The sequence below is a fragment of the Epinephelus fuscoguttatus genome, linkage group LG15 (assembly GCF_011397635.1).
Source record: "Epinephelus fuscoguttatus linkage group LG15, E.fuscoguttatus.final_Chr_v1".
Lineage (NCBI taxonomy): Eukaryota > Metazoa > Chordata > Actinopteri > Perciformes > Serranidae > Epinephelus > Epinephelus fuscoguttatus.
In genome coordinates, this window is record NC_064766.1 from 17,630,749 (window position 1) to 17,645,139 (window position 14,391).

At 41.7% G+C, this 14,391-nt stretch overlaps 1 protein-coding gene across 8 annotated transcripts in view; it reads right to left on the reverse strand.

Moving 5' to 3' along the window:
* Positions 1-14,391, reverse strand: part of LOC125902848 (receptor-type tyrosine-protein phosphatase F) — a 188,698-nt gene that overhangs the window by 8,574 nt on the left and 165,733 nt on the right. For all 8 annotated transcript variants that reach the window (XM_049599481.1, XM_049599488.1, XM_049599487.1 and 5 more), the window contains 6 exons: positions 13,900-14,023; positions 13,407-13,582; positions 7,770-7,889; positions 6,825-6,979; positions 4,818-5,103; positions 3,433-3,611 (listed from right to left, as the gene is read on the reverse strand). In XM_049599481.1, the coding sequence (XP_049455438.1) occupies positions 3,433-3,611; positions 4,818-5,103; positions 6,825-6,979; positions 7,770-7,889; positions 13,407-13,582; positions 13,900-14,023 (1,040 nt within the window). The remainder of the gene's footprint in view (positions 1-3,432; positions 3,612-4,817; positions 5,104-6,824; positions 6,980-7,769; positions 7,890-13,406; positions 13,583-13,899; positions 14,024-14,391) is intronic.

Below are 14,391 nucleotides of genomic sequence, written 5' to 3' on the forward strand. Positions count from 1 at the left end.
GCCAGCTGAGTAATCCAGCACAAAACACACGCGTGATCGTGCACACGCACGCTCACATGTTTGCAGCACATTTAAGTTTGCATTCAGGTGTACGCATACATGCGTGCAGTAGTTTCACATGTATATTCAGATACACTACTACACACACGCACACAGTCACACACTGAGCCATGGCTGAGCAACTAATGAAGGTGCTGCAGGCAAAGCACTAATGTGGAACCGGGAGATTAGAATATGCTCAGGGCCTCGCTCGCACAAATAAAGAAACAACAGATTGGTTGAGAGGAGAGGAGATGGCATACGAGGAGGGGAAGGCAACAGAGTGGGGAGTCAAATTAAAAAGATGAAAATGAGGAAAAGAGAAATGCAAAGTAAAGAGAGGAGATGCACAAAGTGGAAGGAGAAGATGTAGAGGAGAAAATGTGAGATGAAAAGAGTGAGCACTGCTCTCTCCAGCTGGTCATCAGAGTGCAAAGTAAAACTGGCTGCTGAGGAGGAGAGCAGAGGAGAGAGAAGAAGAAGAGAGGAGAGGAAAGGAGAAAAGAGGAGAGGACAGGAGAAAATGTGGTTGTAGGAAAAGGGACTGTGAGAGCAGAGGAGGAAGAAACGGAGGCAAAGCAACGCTAAGCAGGGGATGAATGCTAAATTTCAAATTGATAGGGTGGACCCCTCTAACCTCCCCATAATACAGCCCCTAGCCAAAACAAAAACAATTCTAACCGTATCACACAATACTGACTTCTCTGCACACAGTGTCCTGATGAGCGCGCTGCCAAACAGCACAAAGCACTCTCTGCATCATCCCACATGACTGCAGTGCTTGAGGACATAGTGTTTCATTTCAACCTCATTACAATGCTAAAACTCCAGCCTGCATCGGAGCATATCCAGGGCTCCCGCCCCTGATAGCATAGCTGGAATCAATGGTTCGCCTCTCATTAGCTTAGCATATTATTGGCTTTTCTTGAAGACGCTGGGGTGAAGGGCACTGGAGGCCCCTGTTTAGTTTTTATTTATGCCCAGGCTTTAAAAGTGGCTTAATCACACAGTGCCGCCGGTGCACACAACAGGTCCCCACCCGGATATGTCTGTGTCTGCCATGATGTTTGGATGGAAAATTAAGATGGCGAGTGGGAGAGGAGGGTGGGAGGAGACAGAGAGAAAGAGAGAGGGGAAAGAGGTGCAAAGGAGATTAAGGAGAAGAGAGAGAGAGAGACAGAGATAGAAAGGGGTAAAAATGAAGAAAGGAAAATGAAGGAAAAAGAGAAAAGCAGAGAACATGGAGGACAGAAAAAATGGAGGGAGGAGTTTGGAAAACACACTTCATTACACTACTCTCTTGCTGCAATTATACTATTTACACAGCAACAATAGAGGGTCTGCCTCTGCGGAGCACCTTCTCATTAACAACAGGGCTAGAGGAAGAGGAGGGAGTTGAGGGGGTGGGGGTGGGGAGGTGTTGTCTCTGTCACGGCCCGGTATGAAGCAGAACCCCATATGGACTGAATGGCATTTCACACTCGCTAAATCCATCCCCTTGCTGTACACTTCAACCATAGACGAGCCAGCTCTGTCTGTCACTTCTGTGGTACTTATATAGATATAAAACAGAGAGCTGCCTTTTCATCTTCCTCCCTCTAGGAAGCAATTTGGACTCACAGAGCACACAAGGACATGCAGTAGCTTCGATATGAAAGTGGTAGTGGCTCAGCAGACGAGAGCCACATTGACAGAGCCGGGAGTAATTCTTGCAACTGGATACTGCCCACTGCGGACTCATCTTCAGTCCCCTCCCATACATTTTCATCTAGTCCACTGTGGATACCTACAGTGTTTTTCACACCTGTAACAATCTCTGATGCCAGAAAACAACTGCAGACACATTCAGTGCAGTCCGGAAGGTATTAGGACAACGATGCAATTTCAGTTGTGCTGGCTCTGTACTCCAGGACATTGAAAATTGAAGAAAACAATGACTGTGAGGTTAAAGTTCAGACTCTCAGATTGAATATAAGGATGTTTACATCTACATCGGAGAAACCATAATGGATTATAGCCCTATTTTAGGAAGCAGAAAGTAATTGAAAAAGTTGACATAAACCTTTGTATTTGGTTGCGAATCCTGCTCAAAAAAATATCTGCCTTGAGGTCTGTTACTCATTAACATCACCAGGCACTTGGTATTTTCCCCAGGATGGATTGGATTGACCCTCAGTTGGGTTGACAGGTGACTTACTATTTCACTGCGGGGCTTTAAAAAAGATTGCTGGTTGCCTTGTATGCACGTTTAGATCACTGTCCTGTGTCCTTGTCTTAAAATTTGGGACAATGTACAAAAAAAGGGCTATTCACGGTTTTGATTAAAAGGATGTGTGCCCTCAAACACCCTGAAAGGATAAGGCTGGTGTTCCATATTTTCTTATTGTGAATGAATACCATAAATTGATGCATAAATTTAAGGACTGCCTGTGCTTTCAAAGCCTGATGCAGCTTATTCCTCTGTGCCATGGACCTCTATTGTTATCCAAAAAGTATTAAAAGCACATCAATGAGCCACACTGTTACACTGGGTCCTGCGGCATTATTTACTCACTAGAGCACCAAATGTGTATTAATCCGTTACTGAAAATAGTCCCCAACAAATGCTCTCCTTAATCCTGTTTGAGTAACATTTGCTAAAATCGACAGTGCCCAGCTCTTTCAGAAAATAACCAAGCTTAAAAAAAACCCCTAAACATTTGTGACCTATCTAAGATTTCCATCTTCAGTGAGAACAAATGAGCTCGGGATGAGAGCCAAGATAGCGTAGTGTGGGTAGTAAAGCTAATGCATGGTTGGTTTCAGTTCTTTTCATGGAATCTGTTGACAATAAGATAAATATAGACCCTTTCAAAACTGACAGCATAAACAAAAACAAGGAACGGTCATGACTACATTGAGAGCATTCGTCTTCCTTGTTATTGGTCTCCAAACTGATTATAGCTCTGTCCAACAGAGGCTGGACAGCTGCTGGACAGAGACATGATTTGTTTAGAGACCACTAACAAGGAAAACAAACACACACATTAAGATAAAAAAACACCAGTCAACGTCACACAATGTGTGTTTTTTTTAATCTGGTAAAAGAAATTTTCAGTCAAGGCTGGAACAACAAAGAAATAATGGGTTAAAGCTTTCCATTGACTCCAATAGAGCTTACATCAAGGTCAAGCTCCTCGAACGCTGTCACTGTAGTCATGCCCGTTCCTTCTTTTATATTTTTCTTGGTTGCTCACAGGAAGTAAACAGGTACCAAAGCTGTTCCCTGGCAACAGAATAGCAATAAAACGGCTACAGAATAATGCAGCCTGTCCTTTAAAGCTCAAAGTCAGCACTTTAATCTCAGTCATCGTCATCGTATTCAGCTATTGAAGTTGAGGTCCTTTTGCTAACCTGTAGCCATCAATGCAGCTAGCGTTGATGTAGTCGGAGCCCTCGACGCCACGGATGGGCTGCAGGCAGACGCGGGTGGACTCAAAAGGCATGATGTTGACCAGGCGGTTCTTGAACTTGTTACAGGGCAAGTTGGCGCTGATGAAGCGTGACGTGTGGGCTTTGGAGTTGGCCAGTCTCTGTTTAATAAAAGGTTGGGAGAAATCAGACAAGGAGAGAGATGGAGAGAAAAAAATTAGTGACCTGTGACCTGCAGTAAACAAACACGCAAGTCTTAAACGCTCGCCTGTCAAGTCTCTATTTAGACTCAGACTTAAGGTTTCCTGTCGAGAGAAATAAAAAGTGCTGCTGGTAGGTGCAGTGGACTTGTCTTCCATAGAGTCCAAGAGCTTGGAGGACTGTGGGCGTGACAAGCTCAGTTCTGGCAGTGGACAGAGCACAGATGGACAGCACAGGAGTGTGTATGGACAGTCATGGTACTCCGGGAGAATGTGTGCGTGTGTGTTGTGGCCAGACTGTGTGGGCATGGAGGCTGTGGCCCCCACATACGCCGCAATCATTCTCTCACTCTTTCATTCTCCGTTGTTGGCAGGAGTGTAGATGCTATTATCACTTCAAACAGAATGGATCATGGTCATAAGAGGGCTAATGGCAGAGCCGCGCTGGGAGGAAAGTGTGTAATAACATCACAGTCGATGGCTATTGACAGAAGGTGTGTGTGTGTGCGTGTGATTGTGAGTCACCTTGAACACCAGCTGTGTCTATGTGCGGGTGTCAGTCATTTTGTAATTCTCCACATGTAGGTGTGTTGATGTGTTTGTGTCTTTATGTGTGTTTGCGCTGGTCCATTTGTCTCTGAAACGTGTGTTCGTGTGTACTGATGCCATCGTGCTACTGTAGCTGCTGGGATGTCTCAGCACCAGTATCACAGACATGCCTGTGCACTGGCTTATTTGCTGAATTAATATTTCAAACTTGCTTAAACCTCTATGTGATCATACTGGCACAATTGCGACACCCTGGATAGAAGATCAGAATTTGCAACTACAGTCTGATGCCCTTTTCATAAAGTCAGACAGTAGAAGAGTGAGCGCAGCCTGGTGCTTCCAGATCAGAGTGGATTGAAAATCTTTCTAATTTCTGATGATTATTATTATTATGAAAATCTCACTTCCTGTACGGGGTTACAAACCACCCCTGCAAACTATCCAGAGCACTATAAATCAGAAAAAGCTATTCTGAAATATCTTTCTTAAGTTAAATGTATCATGACACCTTGTAGGAGCCAATTACAGCACTGGTAAAAATTAAAAGTACATTTTTTACACAAAAAATTAAATAGAGCCTTAAGTAATACTTGTATGAGGTGTGTGCTTATCAGTTACCTTGAACTCCAACTCCATGGCAGTGACCGTCTCGCCGGGTGGAGGCTGGGTGAGTTTCTGGATGTGGGCATACAGATTGCGTGCCGGCACCTCAGTGTTGCCGCAGGTGGCGGCCTCCAGCAGGGCTTCGTGTATGAAGATGTACTGGTCCTCAGTCTGGACCATGTAGTTCCTCTGGGCGCGCATGCACGTCACATGGCCGTAGATGTCTACAGATTTCTCATGCTTCATGCGCTCCAGCATGGCATCGATCACGATAAAGCAGCCAGTCCTGCCCACGCCCGCACTGATGAAGAGAGACGGAGAGAGAGAGAGGAGGGGTAAATAACTTTATGCTTCACTGTATAACACATAATTGTCTCAAGTGTGTTTACACTGTATAACAAGATCCACTCATAGTACAAACACATTGGTAAACACCTAAAGACACAAAAACGAGAACTAAAGCACAAGGTTATCAGTGTTCAGATGAAAATCCAAAGCACGCAGAGCAAGAAGAGTTTAAGGCTAACTTTGGTATTTTTCAACCTGCTCCCTATTTTCCCCATGTTTTTGTGTCTAAGTGACTAATGGGAAAAACAATTTTTGAAATTGGTCCGGTATTGAGCAAGACTGCTGCAGCCAGCCGCCACGAAACAGGCGGCAATGTAACCACTCTAGGAATTTGGGCACCATCAATTTACGCCCGCTTAAAGTGCTTGTTTTTGCAGCTGACAGCTCAGATTATTATTGTAAGCGTCTGAGAACATTAGGGAAAGGATCACTGCAGAGATAACCCTTTTTGTTAAAGAGTAAGATCCTTTTTTGTTTAACCAGAAACAGTCTTGAATTTGCAAAACCTACCAGACTCAACAGTAATTTTAGCGTGTACAGAGCCAGCATATTTTGAGATATAACTGGGTGAACTGAGGGTTTCTTTCACATAACCAGAAATGGTGATTGTTGGAACAGTAAAAAGGCAAACCAAGACATCATTTGTGCATTTTATTTTGTTTCTCTACACTTTGAATTTACTGTGTTTTACAATGAGAAAAACATTGTTTATTTAACTGGAGTCTGGCAGGTTTGACAATAGCGATTTCAGAGCTGTTTCTGCTTGCACAAAAAGTATCGTACTCTTTAATAAAAACGTCTATCTTTCCTTTTCATAATGTTGTCAAAGACTTAAAATAAGCCTGTCAGTGGCAAAACAAGCACTTTTAGTGGATGTAAATTGACGGTGAATGATTGGCCATTAACGTTACATTGCAGCCTTTTTCACTCAGTGCTTGGCCAATTTCAAAATTGTTGTTTCCATGAGTCACTTAGACACAAACATGTGAGAAAATGGGGCCCAGAGTGAAAATAACAGAAGTTACCCTTTAATACATCATCCAAAAGTATTGATCATCCAAGATACAAATGAGTTCTGTGTTATAAAAGTGTCAGTTTTCACGTGAGAATTTAATCTCTCTAATCTTCAGTTTCTTTCGCTGTGTAAACCCTTATTGTAAAATATAGGCACTATATGTTCATCTACATTCAACTTCATGTGTGTACAAATTTTCAAGATCTGTCAAGATCTATTGAGAATATTTAATATATAGGATATGTTTTCCAGTCCTGTATGTTCTCTCTGCTTCCCAGCTGAAAACTGGACATTTTGCTTCCCAGATAAGTTGATTTACTCCTTCCAGCACAAGAGCTGGACCATAATGAAATTGATGCTTCAGATCGTGCACACCATTTACAATTGTAGGGGCATCCTGAGAGGCTGTTCAACTGGCTGGAACATACAGAAATATTGAGCCAAATTCACAGTGATAAAAAAAGGTATTGACCCCGAAAACAGGATGTGAACATCTCTGCTGTATGTGGTTTCCTTTACAGTGTATTTGCACTAATCTTTGATTAGGGAGCACAACCCTGTCTTAAACAATACTTTTCATCAATGAAGAGAACAAGCAGTGCAAAATAAATACATGTGACAGTATCAGATATACTGAGCTTGTTCCAGTATAGACCCACCTACAGTGGACCACCATGGGCCCTGCATCTGGAGGATTGCAGGCCTTTACCCGCCGTAGGAAGGCCAGGATGGGGGTAGGGTACTCTGGCACGCCGTGGTCTGGCCAGGCCATGAACTGGAACTGTCTCACCTCTCTCTTCTCACTGGAGCCATTCTGCAGGAGAGTCAGAGGAGTCAGCAAAGTAGAAAGGTGTATGTTTGTGCTTTGCGGGATACCCTGGCTTGGCAGACTGTAATTGGCTGCTTTTTAAAGATAAACTTGTCAGCCGGGAAATCAACATTTTGAACAGGTAAGGGTCACGCTGTTTTGATGAAAGGGTGCTGAATTTCTAAAGTTGAAATCTGAAAAGCACGAGTGATTTAATCAGAAATGTAGCTATTTTAAGCAAAGGTCTGAAATTGACTCATAACTTTGATAGCAGCACATAATATGTTCTACTTCATGGCTGTGATCATTCAGCAAGTGTAGGTGTAGATAAAGTGTATAATTTTGGAATTGAACTCAGCAGTTTCTCAGAAACGATTTCTTGGCATTGTCACCATTCCTGATGGAAGCCGCTCCAGCTGGAGACTTGCATTTAATTAGGAATTGTAATAATGTTAGAAATTATAAGTAAGAAATGGAAAAAGAATGAGAAGTGGTGAAATAAAGGACACATCAGTCACATCGTCATTGCACTGAAGTATGAATCAAAGTGTAAAACTGAAATATTTTATTGCCTTTCAGAGAACAAGAGACCAATCTTGGATGTTAAAAACCAATTACAGCGGCGAAAAAACGATTCCAGTGGTAATAGCCTTTATCTGTCTTCAAAAAAATAAGAAATTACATTTTAAAATGTGACCCCTGGTAATGGTGTACGGCAATTACCTGCTGGGAGCATGTCCCTCATGAGCATGCCTCGCTATATTGTTAAGTGCAAATGACAACGGCAGTACTGTACCTTGTAGAGGGCGAAAGTACGGACGCTGTAAGTGGCTAGCTCCACGGTGTCCAGCATGGTGACCTGGATCATTCCATAGGTCTCTGTTCCTCGCGACGGCCAGTACTGGTCACACTTCACCTGGCAGAGCAAGAGAGAGGGCACACACACTGTCAGGAGTGAACTGCTGCTAGCATCCACCACGAGGCTGGTGAGAGGCTTGTAGGATCACACTGATTAACAAGGAGAGAACATCAGAGAGGTCAGATCAAAGGCTTTGTCCACTGTCTAATTAAAAACGGAAGACTCAGAGTCAGCTCCTGTATCTGCTAAAAAATGAGCGCGAGTGAATCAAACATGTGCATGTGCACCCATGTGTGTCTACATTTGAAGCGGGCTTCAAAAGGGCATTAAAAAACCCACTTTGTCTTTTACCGACCTGTGATCACTTTCAATTAGCTAATTGTCGGGTAGTTCGCGACCCTTTGTCATGTACGCTTTTGGCACATTTGTGATGATTGGACACTGCATTGTGGAGGGAGATGTGTCTAAAAGCCTGTTCTCGCTTGTCAGAAGGGGACAGCAGGTTCGGCCACCTGGCTCCATATGTGCACACAACTAACTTCACTGTAAATGAGGCTAGAATTCCTCCAAATACTGGCACTGAGTGGCTTTGCAACACTCTGTGTATCTTTGAAAATGACAGACTGGCCTTTGCCATATTTTTTTTTACTTTACTCCTTTGGTAAGGATCATTTGGCATTAGACTGGAACAAAAAAGGACTTTAAATAGGATTTAGTTCTTCACTCAAACATTTACATGAACCCTTTCTCATCAGACTAATGAAAGTCTGGCTGTCACTGGAGTTTGGCTCTGGTTTTAAAACAGCAATAATAACGTGTCTGTTCAGAAAACATTGGGCAAATATGTCCTAAACTGCTTCAGAATAATTTGGAGTCAAAAAATAGGCCATGCAGTTGCACAATCATGCTTCACTTGATTTTTCTAACACCTAATTTAATAGTTGTTCACGGGGTCTTCAAGTATCTAGAGGCGTTGAGTAACATCATTATCTAAACACTCCGGCATAGTCTGCTGATTGGTCTTACTTCTAGCTTCTCAGCTCAGCCGATTCTCTGTGGATGTTTTCAAGACTAAAATCTTGTTTGGAAAAACAGTTCTTAACAATTTCCTCCACCTACTATGTGTCTTAAATGAGACGCTGAACCCATTTTCAATCAGTCACAGGCACTCTGAATAATAGCATGAGCTATAAAACTAAAAAAAACTACAAGTGTGGGGGTAAAGTTTTTCATTTCACAGAATCTCTACAAGTCTGCACAACTCCCTTTTTACATACAGGAACGGAGCAAATGCAAACTGTCAGGACTGCAGGGACAAGGACTCGCTGCTATTGATTTGGATAACATGCAGAGGAAGAGATGTGGCGCGAGTAAGCTAATCATATTGATACTGCAGTACCGAGATGACATTTGGAAGCACCTCGGCTGTCTTAGCGAGCTGGTACAAATCGACAAAAACGAAATGCGCTAAAATTCACCCCCTCACATTTCACCTCCCCTGGTGACAGCTCCCATTCAGATGCAGAGGTAGACCTTGCAGGAGAAACTCAATTGAGTGATGGGGAACCGCTTGCAGTACAAACATATGGATTAGCAGTCACCACAGTAATGAATATCTTTGTGCTGGCTGAGGTTGGGTGGCATATTCTCCCTCACAAACACACACAGGTAAACAGATGCACACCCACACATATACACACACACACACACACACACACACACACACACACACACACACACACACACACACACAGACCACAGGTTTCACTATCATCTGCTTCTGCTTTGAACCTTGCTTCTCACATGTCGTCGCCTGGCCTTTTGCAGAGGACACAGACCTCTTATCTCGACACATACACACACAACCACATGCACACTACTGAGTAATACCTCTGGTCTCACTTCAAGTCCTGACCTTTTAGGGTTCCACTAACTGGTAATGATAGTGCTAGAGGAAGCTGAAATTTTCCTGCTGCTGGAGCTCATCATATTTGTCGAGCTACTGTTCTGTTTGGCATGAGACATCAGTCCGGGTGGGTAGTGGGAGGTTAACTCACTCACCATATGTGTGTGTGTCTGTATGTGTATGTATGTGAGAAAGACATAGCGGATGTGTAGGTATGCAAAGGGTATAAGAGAAATTTAAAAAAGAACAAAAATCAAAGTCAGAGGAGCATTTATCTGCTCATCAGGAAAACACTTCTGCATCTGCATCTCTCTTGGCCTGCCATCTCATTCCTCTCATTTGGAAATCAACAAAGCCCCCTTCATTTATACAATAGGTCAGAGAGATGACCTATTGTATAAATGAATGATGACCTCTCTGAAATTAGTCAGGGATTCAGTACGTGAGCCTTGGAAAAAGTTTTATACAACTTAGTCCCCTTTTATCGAAGACATAGAAACTTTGTCTTTTGCTCAAAATAAGCCTTTTCATACACTAGCACATTGACGCAGTGCCTTTTTTCTACGATAACTTCGCACTAAGACACTAAAGAAGAGGACTTTTATAGTCTGACTCAATCTTTATGCACACATCGTGCACACAGGTTTAAATATATACACACACACACACACACACACACACACACATATATGTATATATATATATATATATATATATATATATATATAAAATCTTCACTATGCATGTCTAGTTTACTCTCACTTCAAAGTGAGTATCATTGTTTTTGCCTCGTGCTTGCTAAATTTATTTGTATCCATGTGTGTTGAACTTATAGGGGAAAAGCTTGGTAATGGGGGACAGGGTTTCAGAATGCGAGATGTAGGGCTGCAGCTGTGTGAGAATTTCACAGTATGATAACCGTCTTATTATCAGTCAGAATGACCCTTAAAGGGATGATAATTGTCAACTTTCATATCACAGTATACCTTGAAACCAGTATATTGCTGCATCCATAGCGAGATGTCACCTTGTAGCTTTGTACCTATCCCTCTGAATATAAAAATCCAAATAAAATTTATAAAAAAATAACAGAAATCCCTCAAAATGCAGCATACAATGTGTCTAATAAGGACAAGGAGTACAGCCAGCTTTTTAATGTTTTGCCTTATTAAACGTGTATTCATTATCAACTTGGAAACATTGTTTGTGTGATGCAGTCTGCAGTCTGATAGGATTTTTCAGGACAGTTCCACATATTGGATAATTTTAATTTTCGGGACTGATGCAGAAACAGTTTAATCAATTCAATTCACAGTCAGATGCTTCATATTGAATTGGGGGAAAAGTCATTTAAAAACCGGGATAGACATTAATATTGCTGAAATACTGCTAATTGCCATTTAACTAGAAATGTACTTTTCTGTATAGCAGAGGTTGTAATTGTGAATTATAAACACCAGTGTTCAAAGAGTAATTAAACACAAAAAAAAGTTTTTTGAGATGGTGAAACATTAATATTTACTGTGTATGGAAAATTCTTTTATTAGTGTAAATGTCAGCAATGCAGATAAAAACTCTCCATGTTCTTTTTGTAGATAACAGTATAATTAAACACCCTCTGCTGGTTTGGAAGTTCCAGCTCCAAAACTATTTGATGAAGCTACACTGAAATTTTCAATGTACCCTGACGTGTTGGCCAAAAACGTTTCCAGCCCCATTGGTGGAAGGCAAGTTTAGTTCTCCACGTCTCTCTCCATAGTGCTGGCAAGCCAACTGATTTTCAACTGTGTGTAGGAGGTGGGGACAGACTGAGAGGCTGTTTGATTTCTCTTTAAGTTCCTTATGTTGTGGTGTGGTGATTTTGTCCCTGAGTACGTATGTGTGGCTGTGAGTCTGAGATCAAAGCAGGGGAGCATGTTCATCTGTCACAGAGCTCTGAAAATTGCCACTCAGACACACTAAATATATATGGAAGGGTATTTACGAGGATGTGCATATCCTCGCTGAGATCGACTGAACGTGTAATAAAAATCATCTTATCGAGCATGTCCGCGCTACAGATATTCTCCAAGGTACAAATAAAGGAGCTCAGTTCCAAAAAGACATAGTGTGCCCACAATTTGCGTAAATGATTGATTGCATCGATGGCTTAAAATTAAAACTGATGATAGTACATTTTGAAGGATGGAAAGTAATTTAAGTCTTTACTTGACAAAACGATTGCTTTTTTACAGACTCAATATAGATACTGAATAATGAACTGAGCGCCATGTAATGATTCCCTCCCACTCCACCAACCTCCCCAAAAAAATCAATGTCTAGGATTTTTGGAAATGAACTCTTTCATTTACAATCCCTGTTACTTCCAGTTCTCAGTCTGGGGACTCTCTTTCATTAGGGCACCCAGTGCACACACTAATAAAGCACCACATACTGGCAGGGCTCCACACTGATTTATTTCCTCCAGGGAATTCATGAGCATGATTTTGTGATGGTAATTAAATAACCCCATCCTGAATTTTGAATCTCAAGTTGCCCATGTGCTCCTTTTTTTTCGCTTTTATTAGCCTGAATGTATTTTAAGGAGCACACGGGTGTTGTTGGGTGACAATCCTCTTAACTCCAACTTCAGAGTTTTCATTATAGTGCAGAGGCTTTGGAGAGCCAAATTCAGAGAGTGCAAACAGAAATGAGACACTAGATGAAATCCTGGCATGGTGTTGCAAAAATAAATATGTAGTAATCAAGTATTAAACTCTGAGAAGTTTCTAAGTAACAAATGAAATAGAATTTGCATGATTATGAAAATCTAAATTTGTCTACACTGTACGTTCAGAATTTTACTGACTTTTTTTGTGCTTATTTTCAGCAGAGGGTATGCAAGCGTTGTCATCATGCGCAAAGTTGCCATGTCCACCATAAATGGCAAGCAAACAGCAGGAGGGGAAATAGGAAATGGTAAAAAACGCTGTTATACAATTTTACTTCATAAACAGATTTAAAAAGAATTCATGGAGAAGTTTTTAGAGATTGCTGAGGACTCAGGAGAAGAGAAGCAACATGAAGCGATGCTGTCCACAGACAACCAAAATATCCTTTGAAGTGCTTGTGACTTTGATCAGGCAGACAAATCCTGCTTTAAAGTAAGACCGGGTGTCTATATGCCTTCAAGCTTTGTTGGGTGTACTTCCCCGGTGCTGAACTAAATAAATATATACATACACTTATGTCAGGAAACTCCATTTATGGCCACATACCAGAATGTCTGGTACGTCATATTACTATTGACTTCAATGGCCTTAAGTTTTACAAGACAGTCATTTGGTTTCCTCGTAGAGCAACTCCTAATTCATAGAGGCCACCTGTTATGACATCATTCATACCTTTTATTCTTCCATAACTTGCTGTATGCAATTGCATTTTGAAAATGTATTTCTGGCTTCTTTATTTACCAGTTTATCACTAATATATCACACTGTAGTCATAATTTACGGCTTATTATTCCCAATTAAATTATTCATAGTAATTGAGCTTATATCTTGTTTATAATTAATAAGAATTTAAGTAAGCTCATGTCAATAAATTAATACATAATAAAGAATTATCTGTTGTAGAATGCAGTCAGTGATTGTCAGCGTTTTCTAGTAAATGACACCATCTGTCCATACCCGTGACTTCTCCTCCAGTCTGGTCATCATCACGATGGTGTTGGATCTTTGCTCCCACACCATCCTCCAGAAGTCGCTCAGCGTCTCTGGCAGTGGCCCCTGTGTGGCAATGTAGGCATTCTGCTTCCTGTAGCCGTCGATGTAGTTGGCATTGATGTAGTCACTGCCTGGAACGGCTGTAACAAAGACAAGTCGTACTGTAAGGATACAGCTGAAAGATTACAAACAATGGGTTATTTGATCTAATGAGATTTCTCAGAAAAAGATCAGATTAAGATTTGAGTCATTTTAATGAAAATGCATGATGAATCACTTGAGATGCTTGATACTATATTGGAGCAAAAAGGGTACATGTGCTCTGTGGTTAAACTGGGGATTTCTAAAGTAGGAGCAGGTGTACAAAATGTCCGTGGCAGTTGTGAACGAGGTCTCAATCGATGGCAGCCTCTCTCAACGGCTATCTGAGGGGTTGAGTGGTTACATGAGCTCTTACCGTCAACAGAGGTGAGCACCACTCTGGAGTGGTCATAGGCAATGACGTTTGCATAGCGATTCTTTGGCTTGTTGACTTCCATGTTGGAGTTCTCCCAGGTAAACTGCTGGCCTGGATCAATGGACTGTGAGAGAGGGCAGGAGAGAAATGACACAGAAAGATGGCGAGAGAGAGAGAGAGAGAGAGTGAGCAGACAGAGAGACACAGACAAAAAGAAAAGAAAATAGAAGCACAAAAAGAGGCTCTTAAGCGTTACATGGACAAACTGTTACCCATTCATCCGCAGCGCACTATGGACAACAAAGCCTTTAAATGGAATGTATACCAACATAATGTCTCTTGAAAAGCCACAGCTGAACGCTGCAGGTAAGTGGTTTGTTTTATACAATGTGGGAGATTGTTAGCAGATAACTTGAGTCTGAAGTGCTGTGTTGTTGACTCTTCTGCAACCACTGCTGCTGCACTGACAGGTTGATTTTTGCATGACATTTG